This window comes from Schistocerca serialis, chromosome 7 (genome assembly GCF_023864345.2).
Source record: "Schistocerca serialis cubense isolate TAMUIC-IGC-003099 chromosome 7, iqSchSeri2.2, whole genome shotgun sequence".
NCBI lineage: Eukaryota > Metazoa > Arthropoda > Insecta > Orthoptera > Acrididae > Schistocerca > Schistocerca serialis.
In genome coordinates, this window is record NC_064644.1 from 113,476,419 (window position 1) to 113,499,051 (window position 22,633).

Here is a 22,633-nt window from a genome sequence, read left to right on the forward strand (position 1 = left end):
GAACCGCGTGACCGCTACGGTCGCAGGTTCGAATCCTGCCTCGGGCATGGATGTGTGTGATGTCGTTAGGTTAGTTACGTTTAAGTAGTTCTGAGTTCTAGGGCACTGATGACCTCAGATGTTAAGTCGCATAGTGCTCAGAGCCATTTGAACCATTTTGAAAGTTTCTACTAATAGTCTTTCGCAGCACAACCCGCTATTATTCAGACGCTATTGAACTTCACCTTTCAGCATGACATCCAAAACATTACCAAAATTATAATTTTCTGTGTAAAACAAAACCCTTACAATGGATACTCGGAAACCACCTACAGATTTAATGATTTATTCTTCCTGCTATACTGTATATGTACAATCCGCAAAGTTTCTTTCGATACTGGTGTTGTAATTTCAATGGTCACCAGTGAAGTTAGGTTAGCTTTGTGAAGCAGTTGATGTTCCAGTCGCCAGACGCCCCCCTTTGCTGACAGCTGTTCTGCTCTCTTTCGCGACAGGTGCCAGGATGTACGGACTCCTGCTGGAGAACATGTCCGAGTACATCAAGCAGGTGTACGGCGAGGACCGCTGGGAAGAGATCCGGCGCCAGGCGGCAGTCGACCAGCCCAGCTTCAGCGTCCACCAGGTCTACCCGGAGACGCTGATCCCGCGCCTCGCCAAGAAGGCCATCCAGGTAAGCGGCCGGCCGAGCGAGGGGCGCACTGCATATGGCGATCTGTTAGTAGTACTCTAAGTAACCACTTACACAGTAAGCTTTGCCGTATACAAGGTCGCAGCTCACGTGTGTAGTCGCTTGACATGGTCTTGTGTCTGTTTTCGCAGTGGCCCCCAACACACTTTCAGGTGCTGGGACATACAACACGAAATTACATACGAGGTGCGGCTAGAAAAAAACCGGACTGATGCTGGAAAAACATTTATTTACAATTATTTACAATTTCATGTTATCTACTTCAATGTACTCTCCTCCTCTGTCTCTACACCGCTCCATACGAATTTTCCACTGTTCATAGCAATGCTGCAGATCATTTTCGGTAAGTCCATACATTACTTCCGTCGCTTTTTGTTTTACTGCTTCAACAGTCTCAAATCTAGTTCCTTTCAAAGCTGACTTGACTTTAGGGAAAAGAAAAAAGTCACAGGGGGCCAAATCAGGTGAGTAGGGTGGATGATCTAAGATGGGAATGTTGTGTTTTGCCAAAAACGTCTTCACTGACAACGCACTGTGAGCTGGGGCATTGTCTTGGTGAAGGATCCATGACTTTTTTTCTCCACAAATCGTTCCGTTTTCTCTGTACTCGCTCACGTAGGGTAGCCAGGACGCTAATGTAGTAATGCTGATTCACTGTTTGTCCCTCTGGTACCCAATCAATGTGCACAATCCCTTTGATGTCATAAAAAACAATCATCATTGCCTTGAATTTCGATTTTGACATTCGTGCTTTTTTTTGTCGTGGAGAACCAGGAGTTTTCCAATGCATCGATTGGCGTTTAGTTTCGGGATCGTAAGTAAAAAACCACGATTCATCGCAAGTAATAACATTTTGTAAGAAGGTGGGATCACTTTCAATGTTTTCCAGGATGTCAGAACAAATCATTCTTCGGCGTTCCTTCTGTTCAATTGTGAGACACTTTGGAACCATTTTTGAACACACTTTGTTCATGTTGAAACTTTCATGAAGAATCTGCCTAATACTTTCCTTGTCAACTCCTGTTAACTCAGACACTGCTCTGATTGTTAAACGGCGATCTTGTCGAACAAGTTTACCGATTTTTTCAAGGTTTCTATCAGTTTTTGCTGACAATGGTCTGCCAGTGCGAGTGTCATCACTGGTGTCTTCGCGGCCATCTTTAAATCGTTTAAACCACTCAAACACTTGTGTTCGCGATAAACAATCATCGCCGTACACTTGTTGTAACATTACAAACGTTTCACTTGCAGATTTTCCTAGTTTGAAACAAAATTTTATGTTAACACGCTGTTCTTTCTGTACACTCAACATTTTCCGACGCACAGACAAAACGTCAACTACTTAAAACAGACGCCACGGGCAGACTGAGTGCAGGAGGCAGATGAAACTCGAGCAGTAGGCGGAGCGAGAGTCACGTGACAGGCCACGCGACTTTCAGCCTTATTGCACTCGTTTTTATTGTTTCACCAGTACTAGTCCGGTTTTTTTCTAGCCACACCTCGTATTTGCAGTTCCAAACGGTTTCCACCGGAAATACTTTGAAGAGCCAAAGAAACTGGTATAGGCATGCATATTCAAATACAGAGAAATGTAAACAGGCAGAGTACGGCGCTGCCGCCAGCAACGCCTATATAAGACATCAAGTGTCCGGCGCAGTTGTTAGACCGGTAACTGCTGCTACAATGACTGGTTATCAAGCTTTAAGTGAAACTGGACGTGGTGTTACAGTCGGCGCACAAGCGATGGGACACAGCATCTCCGAGGTAGCGATGAAGAGGGGATTTTCCCGTACGACCATTTCACGAGTTACCATGAATATCAGGAATCCGGTAAAACATCAAATCTCCGGCATCGCTACGTATGGAAACAGATCCCGCAAGAACGGGACGACTGAAGAGAATGCTTCAACGTGACAGAAGTGCAACCCTACCGCAAATTGCTGCAGATTTCGATGCCGGGTCATCAACCAATGTCAGAGTGAGAAGCATTCAACGAAACATCACCGACATGGGCTTTCGGAGCCGAAGGCCTACGCGTGTACCCTTGATGACAGCACGACACATAGCTTTACGCCTCGCCTGGACCTGTCAACACTGACATTGGACTGTTGATGACTGGAAACGTGTTGCCTGGTCGGACGAGTCTCGTTTCAAACTGTATCGAGTGGATGGACGTGTACGCGTATGGAGACAACCTCATGAATCCAAGGACCCTGCATGTCAGCAGAGTATTTTTAAAACTGGTGCAGGCTCTGTAATGGTGTGGGTCGTGTGCAGTTGGAGAGACATGGGACCCCTGATACGTCTAGATACGACTCTGACAGGTGACACATACTTAAGCATCCTGTCTGATCACCTGCATCCATTCATGTACATTGTGCATTCCGGCGGACTTGCGCAACTCCAGAAGGACAATGCGGCACCCTACACGTCCAGAATTACTACACAGTGGCTCCAGGAACACTCTTCTGAGTTTAAACATTTCCGCTGGCCACCAAATTCCTCAGACATGAACATTATTGAGTATATCTGGGATGCTTTACAACGTGCTGTTCAGAAGAGATTTCTACCCTCTCGTACTCTTACGGATTTATGGACAGCCTTTCAGGATTCATGGTGTCTATTTCCTCCAACACTACTTCAGACATTAGTCGGCTCCTTGCCACGTCGTGTTGCGACCCTTCTGTGTATTCGCAGGGGCTCTACAAGTTATTGGGAAAGTGTACCAGTTTCTTTGGCTCTTCAGTATACGTTATGCCTTCACGCAATTTTAGTCGTTTAGTGGATTAGCTACAGAAGACTGAAGATATTCAGAAACCAATGAAACCCCAAGCATATCATCACTTTAACGTTGTTATAAATTACTGCATTGTAAGGTGTACCGGGTACCAGATAGACTCAGATTACAATTTAGTGTGATGAAAAGAAGACTGAAATTTGGAAGACTAATAAGGAAGAATCAATGCGCAAAGAAGTGTGATACGGAAATACTGAGTAATGAAGAGATACTCTCAAAGTTTTCTAAGGCTGTGTATGGGTACTGAGATAAGGAACAGCTAAGTAGGCAGTTCGTTGAAGAGGAATGGACGTCTCCAAAAAGGGCAGCCACAGATGACTGAAAGAAAAACATAGGTACAAAGAAGGCAATTGCGAAGATACCTTGGGTAACAAAATAAATACTTCAGTTGATCGATGAAGGAAGGAAGTACACAAATGTTCAAGGAAATTCAGGAGCACAGAAATGTAGGTCATTTAGGAATGAAATAAATAGGAAGTGCAGGGAAGGTAATGTGAAATGAATGCACGAAAAATGTGAGGAAATCGAAAAAGAAATTATTGTCGGAGGGCTGACTGTGCATATATAAAATTCAAAACAACCTTCAGTGAAATTAAAAGTAAGGATGATAACATTAAGAGTGAAACGGGAATTCCATTGTTAAATGCAGAGCAAAGAACAGATGAGTGGAAAGTGCATATTGTAGGCCTCTATGAGGGCAGATACTTTTCTTTTGACATGATAGAAGTAGAAACAGCAGTCGATAGAAAAGAGATAGGGGATCTAGTTTTATAATCGGAAGTTAGAAGAGCTTTGGAAGACTTAAAATCAAACAAGGAGAAAGGGATAAACAACATTCCATTTGAATTTCTAAAATCTTTGGGTGAAGTGGCAACAAAATGACTGTTCACGTTGGTGTGTAGAATGTATGAGTCTGCCGATATATCATCTGACTTTCGGAAAAACGTCGTCCACACAGTTCCGAAGATAGCAAGAGCTGAAAAGTGCGTGAATTGTTGCACAATCAGCTTAAAAGCACATCCATATAAGTTGCTGACAAGGATAAGTAGAATCGAAAAGAAAATTTAGGATGTGTTAGATGACGACCAGTCTGGCTTCAAGAAATGCAAAGGCATCAGAGAGGCACTTCTGCATTTGCTAATGGAACCAAGACGAAAGAAAAATCAAGACATGTTCACAGGATTTGTCGACCTGGACATAGCGTTCGGCAATGTCAAATAGAGCAAGATGTTCGAAATTCTGAGAAAAATAGGAATAAATTGTAGGGAAATATGGGTAACATACAACAGGTACAAGACCCAGGAGGGACCAATAATAATGGAAGAACCAGAACGAAGTGCTCTGATTAAAAAGGATGCAGGACATCTATGTAGTCTTCTGCCCTTAATGTTCAATCTATATATCGAAGAAGAAATTAAGGAAATAAAAGAAAGTTTCAATAGAGGAATTAAAATTCAAAATGAAAGGGTATCAATGATAAGATTCGCTGATAACATGCTATCGCCACTGAAAGCCAAGAAGAATTAGAGGATCAGCTGAATGGAATGAACAATGTAATTAGTACAAAATATAGATTGAGAGTAAATCGAAGAAAGAGGAAACTAATGAGAAGTTGCAGACATGAGAACAGCGAGAAACTTAACATGAGGATTGGTGATAATGAAGTAGATGAAGAAATTCTGCTACCTAGCAACAAAAAAAAACCATGACGGACGGAGCAAGGAGTCTATAAGAAGTATACAAGCACTGGCAAAAAGGGCATTCCTGGCTAAGAGAAGTCTACTCGCATCAAATACAGGCCTTAATTTGAGGAAAAATTCTGAGAATGTACGTTTGGAGCACAGTGTCGTACGGTAGTGAAACATGGACTGTGGAAAAATCGGAACAGAAGAGAATCAAAGCATTTGAATTATGGTGCTACAGAAGAATGGTTGAAAATTATGTGGACTGATAAGGTATGTGATGAGGAGACTCTCCACAGAATCGGTGAGGGAAGGAATATAAGTGTAGAGGAAAACAGAGATTGGAATACATCCAGAAAACAATTGACGACGTAGGAGGCAGGTGCCATCCTGATACGAAGATGTTGGTACAGGGGAGGAATTCGTGAGGGGGCACTTCAGAGCAATCAGAAGACAGATGACTCAAAATTTAGGAATAATCTGAACTGATCCTGAAAGGAAACCTGAGTATATCTTTTGTACACGTCTGTTTCATTTCCGTGTAGTAATGTATATAGAGGGTGTTCAGAAACAGTCTGAAAAGCTTGTAAGGATTTGCACAGTAGGTTGTCCTGGAAATAAACGTAGTGGCAGGAAGGGCATCTGGTCACCCCTTCACGCCAACCTTGCCAAATCCGTTCCTAATTATGCCGACCCTGCGTAAGTGCGGGACATGGCACCAGTGAAAGAAAGAAAGAAGGTTGTCCTGGAAATAAACGTTAAGAAAAAAATCGATAGTTTGCACCGTTTCAGATTGAATTAGTATTGGAGTTTGCCAATCAGGTCATTGTGCATTCAAGCATCCTGCCAAAGACAGCGTTGCCAAACGTGTTTTTCGTTTGGTTTCCTCAGACCGAATAAACGTAGCCTTTACACCCAGCTGGAATTTATCACTTCCGTAAAAGGCATATTTCAACTGGCAATGAGCATTTCAACAAATGGTAACTCAAGGAGCCGCAGATTTTTGTGCATTGCCGTCTTTTAGCACGTGCAAGTGCGTAAATTTGCTGGTTAGCAAACGTGAATGCTGATTAAACCAGAAACGGTGCAACGTATCCAATTTTCTTCTTAACAATTATTTCACAGCACAACCTACCCTGCAACGCCCTTACAAGCTTTCCAGGCTTTTTCTGACTACCCTGCATATTGTGCGGCTCTTTTATGACGGTCGTCATCTTCTGCGTCTCAACTTCCTTAGCTTACTTACGTGTCCACTCTTCTTCTTGAATGTCCCGTGAATTCATGGCATCATTAGTATTTTGAATCCATCTTCAGTGTGGTCTTCCACGTTTTCTTCGCTGAGCTGGTGTCCATTGATTCCTTTTGGCCATAGGTGGCCATACAAAGTTAATATTTTACCGTATGTGGAATCGCGAACAGTGTCTTTTTATCCTATAATTACCCGTATTCTTTCGTTTCTGATGTGTTTCAGTCTGGCGATACGACACTTTTTCGTCAAATATCTCAAGGGACATCAGTTTCTATTTGTCCTTTTTGGTTAGCTCCCCTATTTCAGCGCAATATGCGGTGATGCTCTCTACGACTGACTTGTACAGCAAGACCTTCGTTTGTTCGTAATATTGGCGGTTCATAGCAAGAACTTGAGTCCACAAGTTACTCTTTTTCCTTGCCCAATTTTATCTGAGATGCGTTGTGCGCTTCTTCCATTTCTTGTAACAACGAACCTAAGTATTTAAATACGCAGAAATTTTTAATATGCCGAATCCTACATCCAAGTCTTCTCGTTCATCTTCAACCGCTACCATATATTCCATATTTCATATTTTTATTGTCAGGCCTCATTTTGATTATTGTTCGTGCATTTTTCTGAACATGTAGCTGGAATTGTCTTTTCTCTCGCTATAGGGAGCTTGTCATCGGCGAAGATTAAAGTACATAAAGTATACGGTACTTCTTGTCCTGCAGAAATTCCCATTCAAAGCTTTTGCTCTTCCAAGTTTGCAAAGCTTCTTCTAATTATACTTTAAGGTAAGTCGGTGTTAGTGGCCGCGCTTGTCTGCGAACCTTATTTATGGAGAATCCTTGAGAAATTTTGATACATAACTTAACCGTACTGTTGCAACTCTCAAGTTTCTCATTGCCTGAACATACTTATTAGCGATATTAAAATTTTTCATTACTACCCACAACTTACCTAGTTGGAATGTATGGCGGTGGTGGTTAGTGTTTAACGTCCCGAAGACAACGAGGTCATTAGAGACGGAGCGCAAGCTCGGGTTAGGGAAGGATTGGGAAGGAAATCGGCCGTGCCCTTTCAAAGGAACCATCCCGGCATTTGCCTGAGAATTGGAATGTATCATATGTCTTCTGCAGATCAATAAATGTCAAAAGAACTGTCATTCCCCTTTCTAGCCTCTTTTCAATGAGGTGTTTAAGAGTGAATATGAACCAAAATGCAGAGCTCTTATTAATCCATAATAAAACAACAACAGATAAAACTTAAAATCCACAAAACCTGAACGTGCTGGATCGACGAGTAAACTTGATGGTGGATGAAAAATACCACAAACTCCGTAAGACTTCGCAAAGTCGTCATCAGCGCAGCAATTAACAGCCCGTATATAAGCCCGTGCCGGCCGAAGTGGCCGTGCGGTTAAAGGCGCTGCAGTCTGGAACCGCAAGACCGCTACGGTCGCAGGTTCGAATCCTGCCTCGGGCATGGATGTTTGTGATGTCCTTAGGTTAGTTAGGTTTAACTAGTTCTAAGTTCTAGGGGACTAATGACCTCAGCAGTTGAGTCCCATAGTGCTCATAGCCATTTTATAAGCCCATAGTTCCGTCTGGTACAGGGCAGTCAGGTCCAAGTAGTGCGTCACGAGGATGATGTCAAGAGTCTTCAGAGGGCGGAAGATATGTCAGCTGAGCCGCCGAGCGCTGCTTACGAAGACATTCTGGCTTCTAGGTGGCGACACGAAGTGGGTAACCGGGAGCGCTGGGTTCCCCAGTGTGACTCGATACCGTCAATATCTTCCATGGCGAAATCGATGTCGCTACGTAAGTACCTGATAAACGGTTTATCGAATCAGCTTCAGACTATGTCTCTAACTTTCCACTCTCGAACAGCGCGTGGGAAAAATGAACATTTGAAATTTTCTTTACAGGCCCTAATACTGGCAAGATGCAACGGCGTCAATGGCTACGTATTGAAATTAAGCCTTATACCTCCAAAATTGACCAAATGTCGTCCAAAAAGTGATGTCTAGTCAGAGTATAGTGCCTCCCAACTGAAATGAAATAGGATGTTCCTGCTCAACGAACAGGGGCAGCATTTGTTTATAAGCTCACCAGATAAAAGATTACTCACCCCATTAAGCGCACTAGTCATTGTGGGGCACAGTAAACGGCGTAGAACTACGTACCAGGCGCCCATGTGACCATCCGCTGCTCTTGTAGGGCGTGGCAGTGAAGTTATGTGTATTTTCCAGTCAGTCGTATGGAATCAGTGCAGTAGGATGCATCGATGTGGAGATGTGACAGAGTGGCAGAAACGAGGTACTGGTTTGGACTTGCCTGTGACCACACCGTGAATTAAATTGCCTGGTTTGTTCATATATTACATCCCTACAAGTTATCGCGTAACACGCATAGCCCTATCACTCTACATAAGAACGGCAGTTGTTAAAACAATCTAACCACAACGACTAGCGAACAGTGTCACGTCTCGTCAGTTATAAGACCACGCTTTATTGGCAGAACACTTCAAACATATAACAATCCCATTAAAGAGACTGGCTATACTATACCTGTCCGTCCTTCGGTACAATATTGCTCCGTAGTATCCGATACGTACCAGAGAGGACGCCGAGAAAGTTCGAAAAAGGAACGATCGAAAAAGCTCGAAATACGAAAGTTTCTTCTGTATTATCACGAAATAGAGGACATGCTTCGAGAGCTGGTGTGCACTGCACTCCATCATCACGCCACATATGGCTCACCGGGACCATTCGACAGCCGTATAATCCTCAGCCGAGGATACCGATAGGAGGGTCATGTGGTCAGCACACCGCTCTCCCAGTCGTGATGATGGTTTTCTTTGACCGGAGCCGCTACTATTCGGTAGAGTAGCTCTTCAGTTGGCATCATGAACCTGAGTGCACCCCGAAAAATGGCCACAGCTCATGGTGGCCCGGATGGTCACCCATCCAAGGGCCGGCCACGCCCGACAGCGCTTCACTTAGGTGACAGCTGGTGTGTCAGTCATTAAGATATAGACGTTATTCGGTGCGGCGAGATCTATTCACAAAATTTCAATCACCAATTTTCTCAAGCGAAAGTGAAAATATTTTGTTGACACGCACCTACATAAGGAGAGATGACTCTTCTGTCCTTGGCGTGTGGAGGTGTGATAAATTTTGAGGCTTCTCGATTGTTTGGCGTCTTTTCGAGTACAGGTCTTATATGAGGTTAATTCAACATCGGTGGGGGCTGTCTACCGATGGAGTAGCGCCGCTGCCCGCTTTTAGCAGTCGTTCCTCGTCCAGAGCTGGCGGATGAGTGGTTTCTGGGAAAGGCGGAACTTTATGTAGTGGTAGCAGAGTTGAAATACACACGAACAATGACAACTGTCTATTTATTAACCACGCACTAAGCTCAGTATAGTTTCTGAGGACGGATGTCCACACAGCTTGACTACAATTGAAATGTCAATCTCTGATGATGCATAACAGGTGCGTTCTCTGACGAAGTCTATGAACATTGGATTGGCGATGAGCAGGAAGGTGCCATGGAGGAGCCGCGACAGGGTTCCCTTAGGCTATGCACTCCGTCGTCAGGCAAAAAGTGGCCCATCGGGACCATCCGACCGCCGTGTCATCCTCAGCTCAGGATGCGGATAGGAGATGCGTGTGGTCAGCACACAGCTCTCCTGGTCGTTATGATGATTTTCTTTGACCGAAGCCGCTACTATTCGGTCGAGTAGCACCTCAGTTGGCATCATCAGACTAAGTGCACCCCGAAAAATGGCAACAGCGCATGGCGGCCCTGACGGTCACCCATCCAAGTGCCAGCCACGCCCGACAGCGCTTAACTTCGGTGATCTGACGGAACCGGTGTATCCACAGCGGCAAGGCCGTTGCCTCCCTGAGGCTATGGGGTCGTGGATAGTCTACCGATGAGTAACCAGCTTCCAGAATGAGATTTTCACTCGGCAGTGGAGTGTGCACTGATATGAAACTTCCTGGCAGATTAAAACTGTGTGCCGGACCGACACTCGAGCTCAGGACCTTTGCCTTTCGCGGGCAAGTGCTCTACCAACTGAGGTACCCAGCACGACTCACGCCCCGTCCTCACAGTTTTACTTCTGCCAGTATCTCATCTGCTACCTAGAGCACTTGACTGCGAAAGGCAAAGGTCCTGAGTTCGAGTCTCGGTCCGGCACTTCATCTGCGAGGAAGTTTCAGTAACCAGCTGTTGTAACGATAAGCGACGAGGTCCCATATGGCGGTGGCTTTTGGTTAGTCCAGGTGCAGGCCCTCGAGAGCGGCTCACGGCAAGGGCTAAACGGCGGTGTCTGACTGGTAACACCAGCGGCAGGCGTTTTGGTTCGTAGCGAAGACTCGAGAGTGGCGGAAGTGGCTCACGCGGCAGTTAGGTAGGCTTGCTTCTTCGGGTCAGGATGGTAAATCCAAAACGAACTTATCGCAGCCTTGAGATGTTATACATGGTTAGGAACTTCGTGTGTCTGGCGTCGTTGTAGGCGCCTGTCTTACATGAGGTAAATTCAGCGTCGGTGGGCTCTGCCTACCGATGGCATAGCATCACTACCCGCTTGTAGCAGTCACGGTCGCCGTTCCTCGTCCCGAATTGGTGGATGAGACTCTACTTGGTGTAGAGTCTTCCTGCCAAGCGTTGGCATCTATCAAGACAGTAAGGTCCGCCAGCTATGTCACGCAGGTAGTGTGCTGGGAAGTAGTAGGAACATAGAACACTCGGTGCAGGATTTTCGTCTGGACGCTTGACGCGGCTGGCGGGTACATTTCCCCATGCTTCACTGGCGTCTGAGCGGCGACCTAAGTACCCGCCCGCGGAAGACCACAGGCACACTATTACGTGGGCACGTGACCATGCGGATGCAAACAGATGCCTGCGACTGCAGCGCTGTTTACCGCAGCCTACACGCCAGGTAACGGAGAGGCTTTCGCCCCCCCCCCCCCCCCCCCCCAGAGGATTGTGGCGGCTGCAGGAGGCTTGGCTGCAAACAGCTCAGCGACTCTTCTGCTGACAAACAACATCGAAGGCGAGACAGGGGCCGTTCCTGGCCCACGAAGCATATCCGTCAACTTGGTGACCGAATATTCAGGGGCCCTACACACGCCACAATGGTCATTGTAATAAAGTACGACATATTAGAGCTCACGTGAAAGATTCTGGTGCTCATTTTACCCGAATGCTATTCGACAGTGGAACGGTCGAAAAATAGTCTGCAAGTGGTTTTGCTAACCCTCTTAATTCTAAATTCGAGAGTAGTGATATAAATGTAGACAATCGGCTTCAAACCCGACGCGAATTGCTGCTTTCAGGTCCATCTCAACTAGTTTATAAGCGAATAATGTGAGGGAAACTGCATGCAATTGACTTTTACGGTGTGATACCTTACAAAAAACGTCATTGTTTACGGCATCAAATAATATTGCACATCTTAATGGGCCAAACCGCACAGAAACTGGACAGTACCTGAGTGGAGAGGAATAGTGTGCCCCGACGAATCACATTTACCTTATTTTTGAATCATATGTCGAATGCACCGATGGTCCAGTGAGGCATTCAACCCACATTTAATGTAAAGTGCAGAAGTGCTTCTGTAGTGTTCTGCGCCCCACTCATTCAGGTTACCATGAACATGAACGGGAATGATTATTTGTACATTCCCAGTGATTAAATGTTCCCCTTTCTTTACTTCTCCAATGACTATGCTGATGATACTCCTGTCTTCCAAGATGAAAACAGTCGTTTCAACAGGGCTGCACGTGTAAGTTTCTGGTTTGACACCCATACACTCTATACACCTCAGCTTTCCCGCGAAATCATCCGATCTCAATTCCACAGGAAATTTCTGGGAATATTTGGGTCCATCATCTATAAGTGGACTGAACCGGATATGGCACACATGAACAAACTTGCAGACTCTCTTCCTTGCCGCATTGAGGCCACTATCAATGCTAGAGGCAGGGTTGCACGATATTCGCACGATGTTTCCTGGGGATGACCTCTTTTTGGTCTGCGTCAGCGTGTAATCGATGTTACAGATAATTGTGATGTTATTAATGTTATTGTTTCATTAGGTTTGTCATCACCTCTTAACAGTTCGCTTCTGGCTGGTCGAGTAATGGTCCGGAATTTGGGGCGGGGCGAGGGGGCTGGGGGGGGGGGCAGACGTTTCCAGTGGGGAGTGAGTAGGTGTCAACGGATCTGACTGGAATTCTCCCTCCTTTTGACAGACCATCTAGGATGCTTCTCTTGTCTGTGGTCACGGCAGTGTCGCCAGTAAATAGAATTTTTGCTGCACACATTCCTGTATCCCTATGATTCCATGGCACACTAAGAAACGGTGGATTACTCTACATTACCTGGCCGTACTTCCAACCTCAGCCTTTCCCTACAGTTTTTACCCTCTACAGTTCCCTATAGCAACATCAAAGTTTTTCCTTGACGTCTTAACACATATTCTATCATTCTGTCCTTTCTTCTCATTTCTATTTTTCGTATGTCAGTTTCTTCGCCGACTCTGTGCAGAACTTCTTCATTCCTTCTCACTCCATCGAATTATCAGCATCCTTCTAGATCACGACACTTCAGTGCTTCGAGTCTCTTCCATTCAGATTTTCCAAAATGATTAACTACCATACAATGCTGTGCTCCAAACATACATTTTCATAAATTTCTTCCCCTAATTAAGATCGATGTTTCATACTACCAGAGTTATTTTGGCCAAGAATATCTTCTTTGCCTGTGCTATTCTACATTTTATTTACTACTTGCTTCGTCCTTCTTATGTCATTTTGCTTCCAAGGTAGCAGAATTCATTAATTTCATCTACTTTATGGTCCCCAGTTTTGATTTTAAATTTACCACTGATCTCATTTCTGCTACTCGTCGTTATTTCCGTCTTTCTTCAGTTTACTCTCAAGCCATACTCTGTATCCGTTAAACTGTCAATTTCATCTTCGAGTCTTATCAGTTACAGCCTTTCACCTAGAATTTTAACCGCACTCTTGAAGCTTTATTTTATTTCCGTCATTGCTCTTAGATGTACAGATTAAAAAATAGGGACGAATGACTGCTTCCCTGTCTTATACACTTTTTAATGAGAGCACTTCGTTCCTCGTCTTCCAATCTTATTGTTCCTTCTAAGTTCTTGTACACATTATATATTATCCATCTTTCCCTACAGCTCACTTCTGTTTCTCTCAGAATTTAAAACATCTTGGAACATCCTGCAGTGTCGAACACTTCTTCTAGGTCTATAAATGCTATGAATGTGTCTTCTTTTCACGTAATTCTTGCTTCTAATTATCAAGAAGAACGTCAGAACTTCCTCTCTGGTGCCTTCATCTTCCCTAAAGCCAAACTGACCACCATTTAACAAGTTCTCAGTTTTCTTCTCCAATCTTCTATATGTTTTTCTTAACACAAACTTGGCTGCATGAGCTGTTAAGCTGGTTATGCGATAGTTGTCATTCTTGTTTGCCCTTGCTATCTTCGGGATTTTTTACATGATATTTTTCTGAAAGTCTGATGGTATGTCTCTAGTCTAATATATGCTACACAGCAAATTGAATAATCGTTTGGTCGCCACTTAAACTGATGATTTCAGAAATTTCGAAGAAAATTTGTCCCTTATGCCTTATTTGATCCCGAGTCTTCCAGAGCTCATTTAAATTCCCACTTTAATACTAGATCCTTCATATCTTCCATATCGACTCTCATTTCTTTTTCTGTCTCGTCATCAAACAGTTCCTCCCGACCGTAGACGATTTCAGTGTACCCTTTCACCTGCCTACTGTTTCCTCTGAATTTGACTGTGGATTTCCATTTGCAGTTATAACGTTGACACCCTTCCTTCAAATTTCCCCAAAGGTTATTGTAATTTTTTTTGGTATGCTGAATTAGTCCTTCGGATGACTGTTTCTTTTTAGATTTAGTCTCATGTTTCCTGCCGCTATTTAGGGTTGGCTTCTCTGCACTTTCCATTAAGTTCATTCATAAATGACTTATAACGCTGTATACCCGTCTTACGTTGATCAGTTGAAGAATTTCTTCTGTTACCCAAGGTTTCTTCCCAGTTACATTCCTTTTACCTACGTATGTCTATCCATACTATATAGCGCAATACAATTAAAGGACAGTCTGTTGCTTCGAATCATGTTCAGATTTCGTCGAATGGATCTGAGATCTGAGCGGTACCTAGTGATTCCACCCTGCGCACCGGAGCAGAAATTGTAGTCGCACTCCACTCCAAACGGTTGAAATCACTTTCAGGAGGGTTATAGAGCCTTGCTATCCGTCGAGGAGCGTTGAATCGCCTAGGCGGTATCTACAGCACCGCAGGTTGTCCAGAACGTCTTCCTGATGCTCTTTCCACTGCAAACCGCCATCTTCGACCGCGATATGTGTGGGAATCAACGTCCCAAGAAAATGTCTTTAACGGCCCAAAAGTAATCTGAGGTGAGCCGGCCAGTGTGGCCGAGTGTTTCTATGCGCTTCAGTCTGGAACCGCGCGACCGCTACGGACGCAGGTTCGATTCCTGACTCTGGCATGGATGTGTGTGATGTCCTTAGGTTAGTTAGGTTTAAGTAGTTCTAGGGGACTGATGACCTCAGAAGTTAAGTCCCGTAGTGCTCAGAGCCATTTGATTTTAATCTGAGGTGAAAATATTAGGCATTCCATCCTGTATAATGTGTGTGTGTGTGTGTGTGTGTGTGTGTGTGTGTGTGTGTGTTTGTGTTTGTGTGTGTGCGTGGGCGTGTGCGTGCGTGTGCACACGTGCACGCGCATTTGAACTGATCTCCACACGAGACGCAAGGCAATGCTAATCCAGCGCCTCGAGTGAGAGACAGCAATTTTCAGGTGTGGCGGCGTTCCGTTGCAGGTGCTGGGAATTACGGAGCGCGAGTTCTTCGACCAGATGGGAGTGCACTTTGTGGGCTTCGTCAGCCAGTACGGCTACGACCGGGTCCTCTCCGTACTGGGTCGCCACATGAGGGACTTCCTCAACGGTACGTCACCTGTCTCCCCTCCTACTCCACGTCAGAGGCTGTTGACGTACGCCATGGTCTAAAGGCTAAGCATGTTTGCATTAAAAAAGGGGTAAGCAAATTGTCCGAAATCATTTTCCCACAAACCGGAGTGGTGCCGATTGTACTGAAAAACATAAGCGATCTGCATCAGACAGGCATGTGATAAAAGATTATAAGCGGTTCGTTAGACCTTTAATATCTCATGTAAGAGTACGTGTTGCCAGCAAGATGTCAGTTGGTCCCTGTTTTGAAGTGTAGATAGATAGATAGGTAGATAGATAGATAGATAAATACGAGGGTCGTTCGCTAAGTAATGCCCAACATTTTTTTTCTCAGAACATATTTATTGTTAAGAGTCAGAATCCGGTGACAATATACATCAACATGTCTTGTCCATGTCCTATTTTTCTAAGTAGTCTCCATCACGTTCTATAGCCGTACGCCAATGTTGTGTAAGAGCATGTATTCCCTGCCGGTAAAAGCTCTTTTCCTGTAGGCGCAACTATGTTTTCACTGCATGACTTACACTCTCGTCATCTTCAATGTTTGTTCCCCGTAGAGAATCTTTAAGCAGCTCAAGGAGATGAAAGTCCGATGGTGCCAGGTCTCGACTGTGGGGTGGATGAGGCAATGATGTTCAACTCAATTTGACGATGTGTTGCCCGGTTCTCAGACTTGTGTGTGGGCGTCCATTATCGTGTTGGAGCAAGATTTCTGCTGGATTCTTATCCAATGGAACACGTCGGAAACGGTTCTTGAGTTTATTCAGAGCCTTCAAGTATGCCTCTGAATTGAAGATTGACCATCTTGGTATCACATCCACGAGAATGACGCCATCACAATCCCAGAAAACTGCCACCATGACTTTTCCGGCAGAGGGGGTTGACTTGAATTTCTTCTTTTGTGTTGAATGAAGATGATGCCACTCCATGGACTGCCTTTTCGTTTCCGTAACGGTTCGTGGCAGAAACTGGCCCAGAGTGGACTCAGTATAGAGATGCCCACTGAGCAGCTTTTTGACCGAGTAGTGACGACTCCTAGCTCTAAATGTCGATAATGGTCTGTAGGCTGGTGTGCTGACCCCATGCCCCTCCATACCGCATCAGAGTGATGCCATATGGAAGAGGATGAAACGGAGGCCTCTTCACTTTGCTAAAATACAGAGATATGTAAACAGGCAGAGTACGGCGCTGCGGTCGGTAACGCCACATAAGACAACACGTGTCTGGCTGAGTTGTTACATCGGTCACTGCTGCTACAATCCCAAGTTATCAAGATTTAAGTGAGTTTGAACGTGGTTTTATACTCGGCCCACGAGCGATGGGACACAGCATATCGGAGGTAGCGATGAAGTATGGATTTTCCCGTACGACCATTTTACGAGTGTACCGTTAATATTAGGAATCCGGTAAAACATCAAATCTCAGGCGCCGATCCTGCAAGAAAGGGACCAACAACGACTGAACAGAATCGCTCAACGTGACAGAAGTGCAACCCTTCCGCAAATTTCTGCAGATTTCAGTGCTGGGCCATCAACAAGTGTCAGCGTGCGAATCATTCAAAGAAACATAATCGATATGGGCTTTCGGAGTCGAAGGCCCCCTCGTGTACTCCCAATGACTGCACGACACAAAGCTTTACGCCTCGCCTGGGCCCGTCAACATCGACATTGGACTGTTGATGACTAGAAACATGTTGCCTGGTTTGACGACTCTCGTTTCAAATTGTATCGAGGGGATGAACGTGCACGGATATGGAGACAACCTCATGAATCCATGGATCCTGCATGTCAGCAGGGGACTGTTCAAGCTGGTGGAGCTCTGTAATGGTGTGGGTCGTGTGCAGTTGAAATAATATAGGATCCCTGATATGTCTAGATACGACTCTGACAGGGGACACATACGTAAGTATCCTGTCTGATCACCACCACATCCATACATATCCATTGTGCATTTCGACGGACTTGGCAATTCCAGCAGGACAATGCGACACCCAACACGTCCAGAATTGCTACAGAGTGGCTCCAGGAACACTCTTTTGAGTTTAAACATTTCCGCTCGCCACCAAACTCCCCAGATACGAAAATTATTGAGCATATCTTTGATGCCTTGCCATTTCCGCTCGCCACCAAACTCCCCAGATACGAAAATTATTGAGCATATCTTTGATGCCTTGCAATGTGCTGTACAGAAGATATCTCCACCCCCTCTTACTCTTACGGATTTGTGGACAGCCCTGGAGGACTGATGGTGTCAGCACTGCTTCAGACATTAGTCGAGTCCATGCTACGTCGTGTTGCGACACTTCTGTGTTCTCTCAGATGCCCTAAACGATATTAGGCAGGTGTACGAGTTTCTTTGGCTCTTCATTGTAGTACATGAAGGAGACACCATGGTCAAGTATTGATTCTACGTGGTCCTCTGTACATACATGGAAAAATTGACACATTCCATTAATGTAATCAACAGCAAAGACTTCTCGAGAGGATTGATGGGAAATGAATACTTCTGAACTGTACTAAATAGTCAATCACACAAGAGGCATATTAAAGGAAAACACTGCATGCTGTTCCAATACAAAAAGAGTCGTATGATTACAGGACGTCTCAAAGGATGAAAGCTCAGTCCATAGCACTTGAGATCGCAACATGTGGATACACAGGGCTCCGCTAAACTTTGTAAATTTGCACCATGCAGTTAGAGAAGTAAGCTAGGGACAGGCAATGGGATCGGAGACAGTTCTCAAAAGACACATTAATTCCCATAAAATTAATTCTGTGAAACTGATAACATCGAAATAGGCGTTCGCTTTACTCGTTATATTTAGCTCTCTCTAATAGGAAGGAGTCCTAACCACGAATCACAGATTCAAGTACACATGGTGGTCAGTACAAGAAAAAGAATACTTAAGAGGACAATGATAGTAAAAAGTCGATGGGCCAATGGGAACCGCAATCAAGATTATGTTGTTAGTTCCCTAAAGGAAGTTAAGTGAGAAATGATTTGTGAAATTTAGGTTACTAGGAACCCGTACTGGGCCTGTGACTCATTATACGTAAAAAACTGTTACACCTGACCAAACTCATTCAAATTACACTCTACGACAGTTGAGCTCTCCTCGAACTCACGTAGATTAACTTGTTGGCCAAGGGGGAGAGACTGACCTATACAAAAACGACTATGCTGATGGCACGTGGTCTGACTAGGACTACGAATAACGAAATCGCAAGACCATGCATTATATGCGAATTTAATCGTAAACAAAATGTGATGCTAACCCAAAACATTTTCGGTTGCTAAACTGATCTAAATATGTTGGTTCCTACGACCCCATCCACATTCCAGCCTACGCAAAGCAGCCTGAACTTCCAACAGACCTTGTTCCGCAGAACAGAGATACAACTCGACGGCATTATCAACGCATGAAGTTAGAAAAATATGAATCGGGGGGAGGGGGGAAAGATATACCCCTTTCCCCTATAAACACTTTATCAGAAGCTCAACTTTTTTAGCTGCAGGTATGTTATTCTGCACATGCGTTCCTCAGTAATGGATATCTTTCTCGGAGGGGGGGGGGGCATATCTTCCCAAGATTGTTTCAACTACACTGCAGAAATTTCGGTGGGAAGCCCTTATACTTCATCCTTACCGTACAGATCTCTCCCCGCGCGATTTCCATATTTTTTATTTCCTGTAGAAAGACGTTCAGGGCCTTCAGTTCGCTTCAGATGAAGAGGTGTATGGCTGGATACAGTCGTGGTTCTGCAGGCAACCACAAACATTTTCCCATGAATTCAGTGGCCGTGTTATCTTACAAGCGTAAACAAATGAACAGTAATAGTGGTTTCTTTTGAAATAAAATACAGTTTACTTACTTTTTTCCATCTGTCTCGTTTTCATTTGACTGTCTGTTATATTCTTTAAGGTACAGTCAGAACTGGAATCTCTTGCCGAATGTTTCTGCGCAGGTCTGGACAACCTCCACGAGTACCTGAAATTCTCGTACCCACGCATGCGCGCGCCATCCTTCATCTGTGAGAACGAGACGCGCCACGGCTTAACCCTGCACTACCGCAGTAAGCGACGCGGCTTCGTCTACTACACCATGGGGCAGATCAGAGAGGTAAGCTATGAACCATGGGTTGAGGGACGTAAGCCATAAGTGTACTACGCCATTGGGCAGATCAGGAAGGTAAACCGGTAAGCTATAAACCATGGGTTGAGGGACGTAAGCCACAAGTGTACTACGCCATTGGACGGATCAGGAAGGTAAACCATAAGTGTACTACTTGATGCAATAATTTACCAACAGCCGTATGATTTGTAGAAGTTTATTTTATTTTATGAACTTCTATGTGCTACCAGTTTCGGCATTACATTGATGCCATCTTCAGCTGTTGCTGGACGATTGATTCACGGATCCAGTTATATGGCTCTTTCCGTGTATAGCGATTTTATGACTATGACGAGTGGGGCCTGAAGATAGCATCAATGTAATGCCGTCACTGGTAGCACATAGAAGTTCATAAAATAAAATAAACTTCTACAAATCGTACGTCTGTTGGTAAATTATTGCATCAAGAAGTTCTAGCCAGCCGTCGTCCCACGATCAATAATGGATCAACGAAGAACAAGTGCACTAAACCACGAGTCAGAGCAGTGAGGTACTCTTTAGGCCAATTATACCATGGGGCTGATCAGAAAGGTAACCCTTAACCCTGCTACACTAATGGAACAGATTAGGAAGATAATCCATAGGCTTACTAAACAATTGGACAGACCAAAGTAGCAAGCCATAAGCCAAATACAGCATGAAACAGATGAGGTATCCAAGCAGTAAGACTACTAAATCATGGAACAGATCATCGAGACCATAGATACTCCTACACAGTAGGACCGTCTGGAGGACCTAGTCATACGGCTATGGCATACGGCCTAGTCTACATCATACGGCTAGCGAGGGAGGTAAAACAAAAATCTGTTACCCTGCAAACTATATCAGAAAGGCCACTCACACTCTTCACTGTAGAACTGATAATAAGGTAAGCCAAACTGCAGCTACACTCATGTTCATATATTAAGAATAATTACAGAATTTGGTGCCACACAACGTGGTACTACACAAAACTGTCGCTAATAGCATAGTCACATAGGAAACACACACGACACAGATCTATTAGTCCACGGTATTGGTGATAAGTTGAGAAAACCGTCCCGAAACACATGTGCTACAAGACGCCACTGTTTCCTGCTGTATGTATCCCGACATCAATATGGGATATGATCACCATGCACACGTACACAGGCCGCACAACGGGTTGGCATACTCTGGATCACGTGGTTGAGCAGCTGCTGGGGTACAGCCTCCCATTCTTGCACCAATGCCTGTCGGAGCTCCTGAAGTGTCGTGGGGGTTTAAAGACGTGCAGCGATACGTCGACCGAGAGTATCCCAGACGTGCTCGATGGAGTTTAGGTCTGGAGAACAGGCAGGCCACTCCATTCGCCTGATATCTTCTGTTTCAAGGTACTCCTCCACGATGGCAGCTCGGTGGGGCTGTGCGATATCATCCATCAAGAGGAAGGTAGGACCCACTGCAACCCTGAAAAGGTGGACATACTGGTGCAAAATGACGTCACGATACACCTGACCTGTTACAGTTCTCTGTCAAAGACATGCAGGGGTGTACGTGCACCAATCATAATCCCACCCCACGCCATCAAACCACGACCTCAATACAGGTTCCTTTCAAGGACATTAAGGGGTTGGTATCTGGTTCCTGGTTCACGCCAGATGTAAACCCGGTGAGAATCACTGTTCAGACTATACCTGCACTCGTCCGTGAACATAACCGGGGACCATTGTTCCAATGACCACGTACTGTGTTCTTGACACCCGACTTTAGGGGCTCTCCTGTAATCAGAGGTCAGTGGAATGCACCTTGCAGGTCTCCGGGCGAATAAACCATGTCTGTTCAGTCGTCTGTAGACTGTGTGTCTGGAGACAACTGTTCCAGTGGCTGCGGTAAGGTCCCGAGCAAGGCTACCTGCAGTACTCCGTGGCCGTCTGCGGGCACTGATGGTGAGATATCGGTCTTCTTGTGATACTGTACACTCTGGACGTCCCATACTGTAGTCCCCGGGCACGTTTCCTGTCTGCTGGAATCGTTGCCATAATCTTGAGATCACACTTTGTGGCACACAGAGGGCCCGTGCTACAACCTGCTGTGTTTGACAACCCTCCAGTCGCCCTAGCATTCTACCCCTCAAACGTCATCAATATGTGTTCTTTGGGCCATTTTCAACACACAGTCAGCATTAGCACATCTGAAAACATCTGCACACTTACTCGCTGCACTGTACTCTGACATGCACCGACACACCTCTGCATATGTGGACTGCTGGCAGCGCCACCATGCGACGACCGCAGGTCAAATGCACCGCATGGTCATACCCCGAGGTGATTTAAACCCGCAAACCACCCACCAGAGCGTTGTTTCACCATGTGTCGGCATTATCCTTAATTTATGAGCATGAGTGTATATCATGAACGACATCAAAGATGTAAGCCATCAGGAACAAACTTTTGTCAACAAGTAGCAGCACATCAGATTAAGGTGCTTCTTTTTCTGTAAATGGCCCATCATCTTCCCTGGAAGTAATCTATGAGCACGTGTCAATCCACATGGCTCCCTGAAAGAATTTTTTACTGGGTACAGCAGCTGAAATGAACAAATAGCTTTATGTTAATGAAAGATATATGCCAACTGGCGTGCAGTGATTCCGTTTTTTTACGTGTGAGTATTTGAAACAAGTTTCTGTGTTGTATACCGTTGCGAGTAGTGTTGTTGGGAGATGGAGTTGCTAGTAACTGTTTCTCCACTCCTGATCAGATTAACTAGAAAAATTTTCCAATATGAACACTTTGACAAACCTACAAACGACAAATCACGATAGACGTTTTGATAGACAAGAATGTTGAAGTGTAGCCTCAGTCGCTCTTATTAAAATAAACAGTTAATGTGAATGTTTCTCAAACAAGGGAATACAACGTAAAGCCAAGCCATTCTTAGATACCTGCTACTCTTACCCCATCGTACCCCAGATGATAATATGTTGCCGATAGGTTGAGCACACCGACGAGGTTTGTAATATAATATTTCTCTAACATC

At 44.8% G+C, this 22,633-nt stretch overlaps 1 protein-coding gene and 1 pseudogene across 2 annotated transcripts in view; one reads left to right on the top strand and one right to left on the bottom strand.

Annotated features, from left to right (window-relative positions):
• The first annotated feature begins 432 nt into the window (after positions 1-432).
• The window catches only part of LOC126412787 (soluble guanylate cyclase 88E), a 122,460-nt gene continuing 100,259 nt past the window's right edge, over positions 433-22,633 (top strand). For both annotated transcript variants that reach the window (XM_050082561.1, XM_050082562.1), the window contains exons 1-3: positions 433-670; positions 15,316-15,442; positions 19,431-19,585. In XM_050082561.1, the coding sequence (XP_049938518.1) occupies positions 503-670; positions 15,316-15,442; positions 19,431-19,585 (450 nt within the window). In that variant the 5' untranslated portion in view covers positions 433-502. The remainder of the gene's footprint in view (positions 671-15,315; positions 15,443-19,430; positions 19,586-22,633) is intronic.
• Positions 10,187-10,303, bottom strand: LOC126413536 (5S ribosomal RNA; annotated as a pseudogene).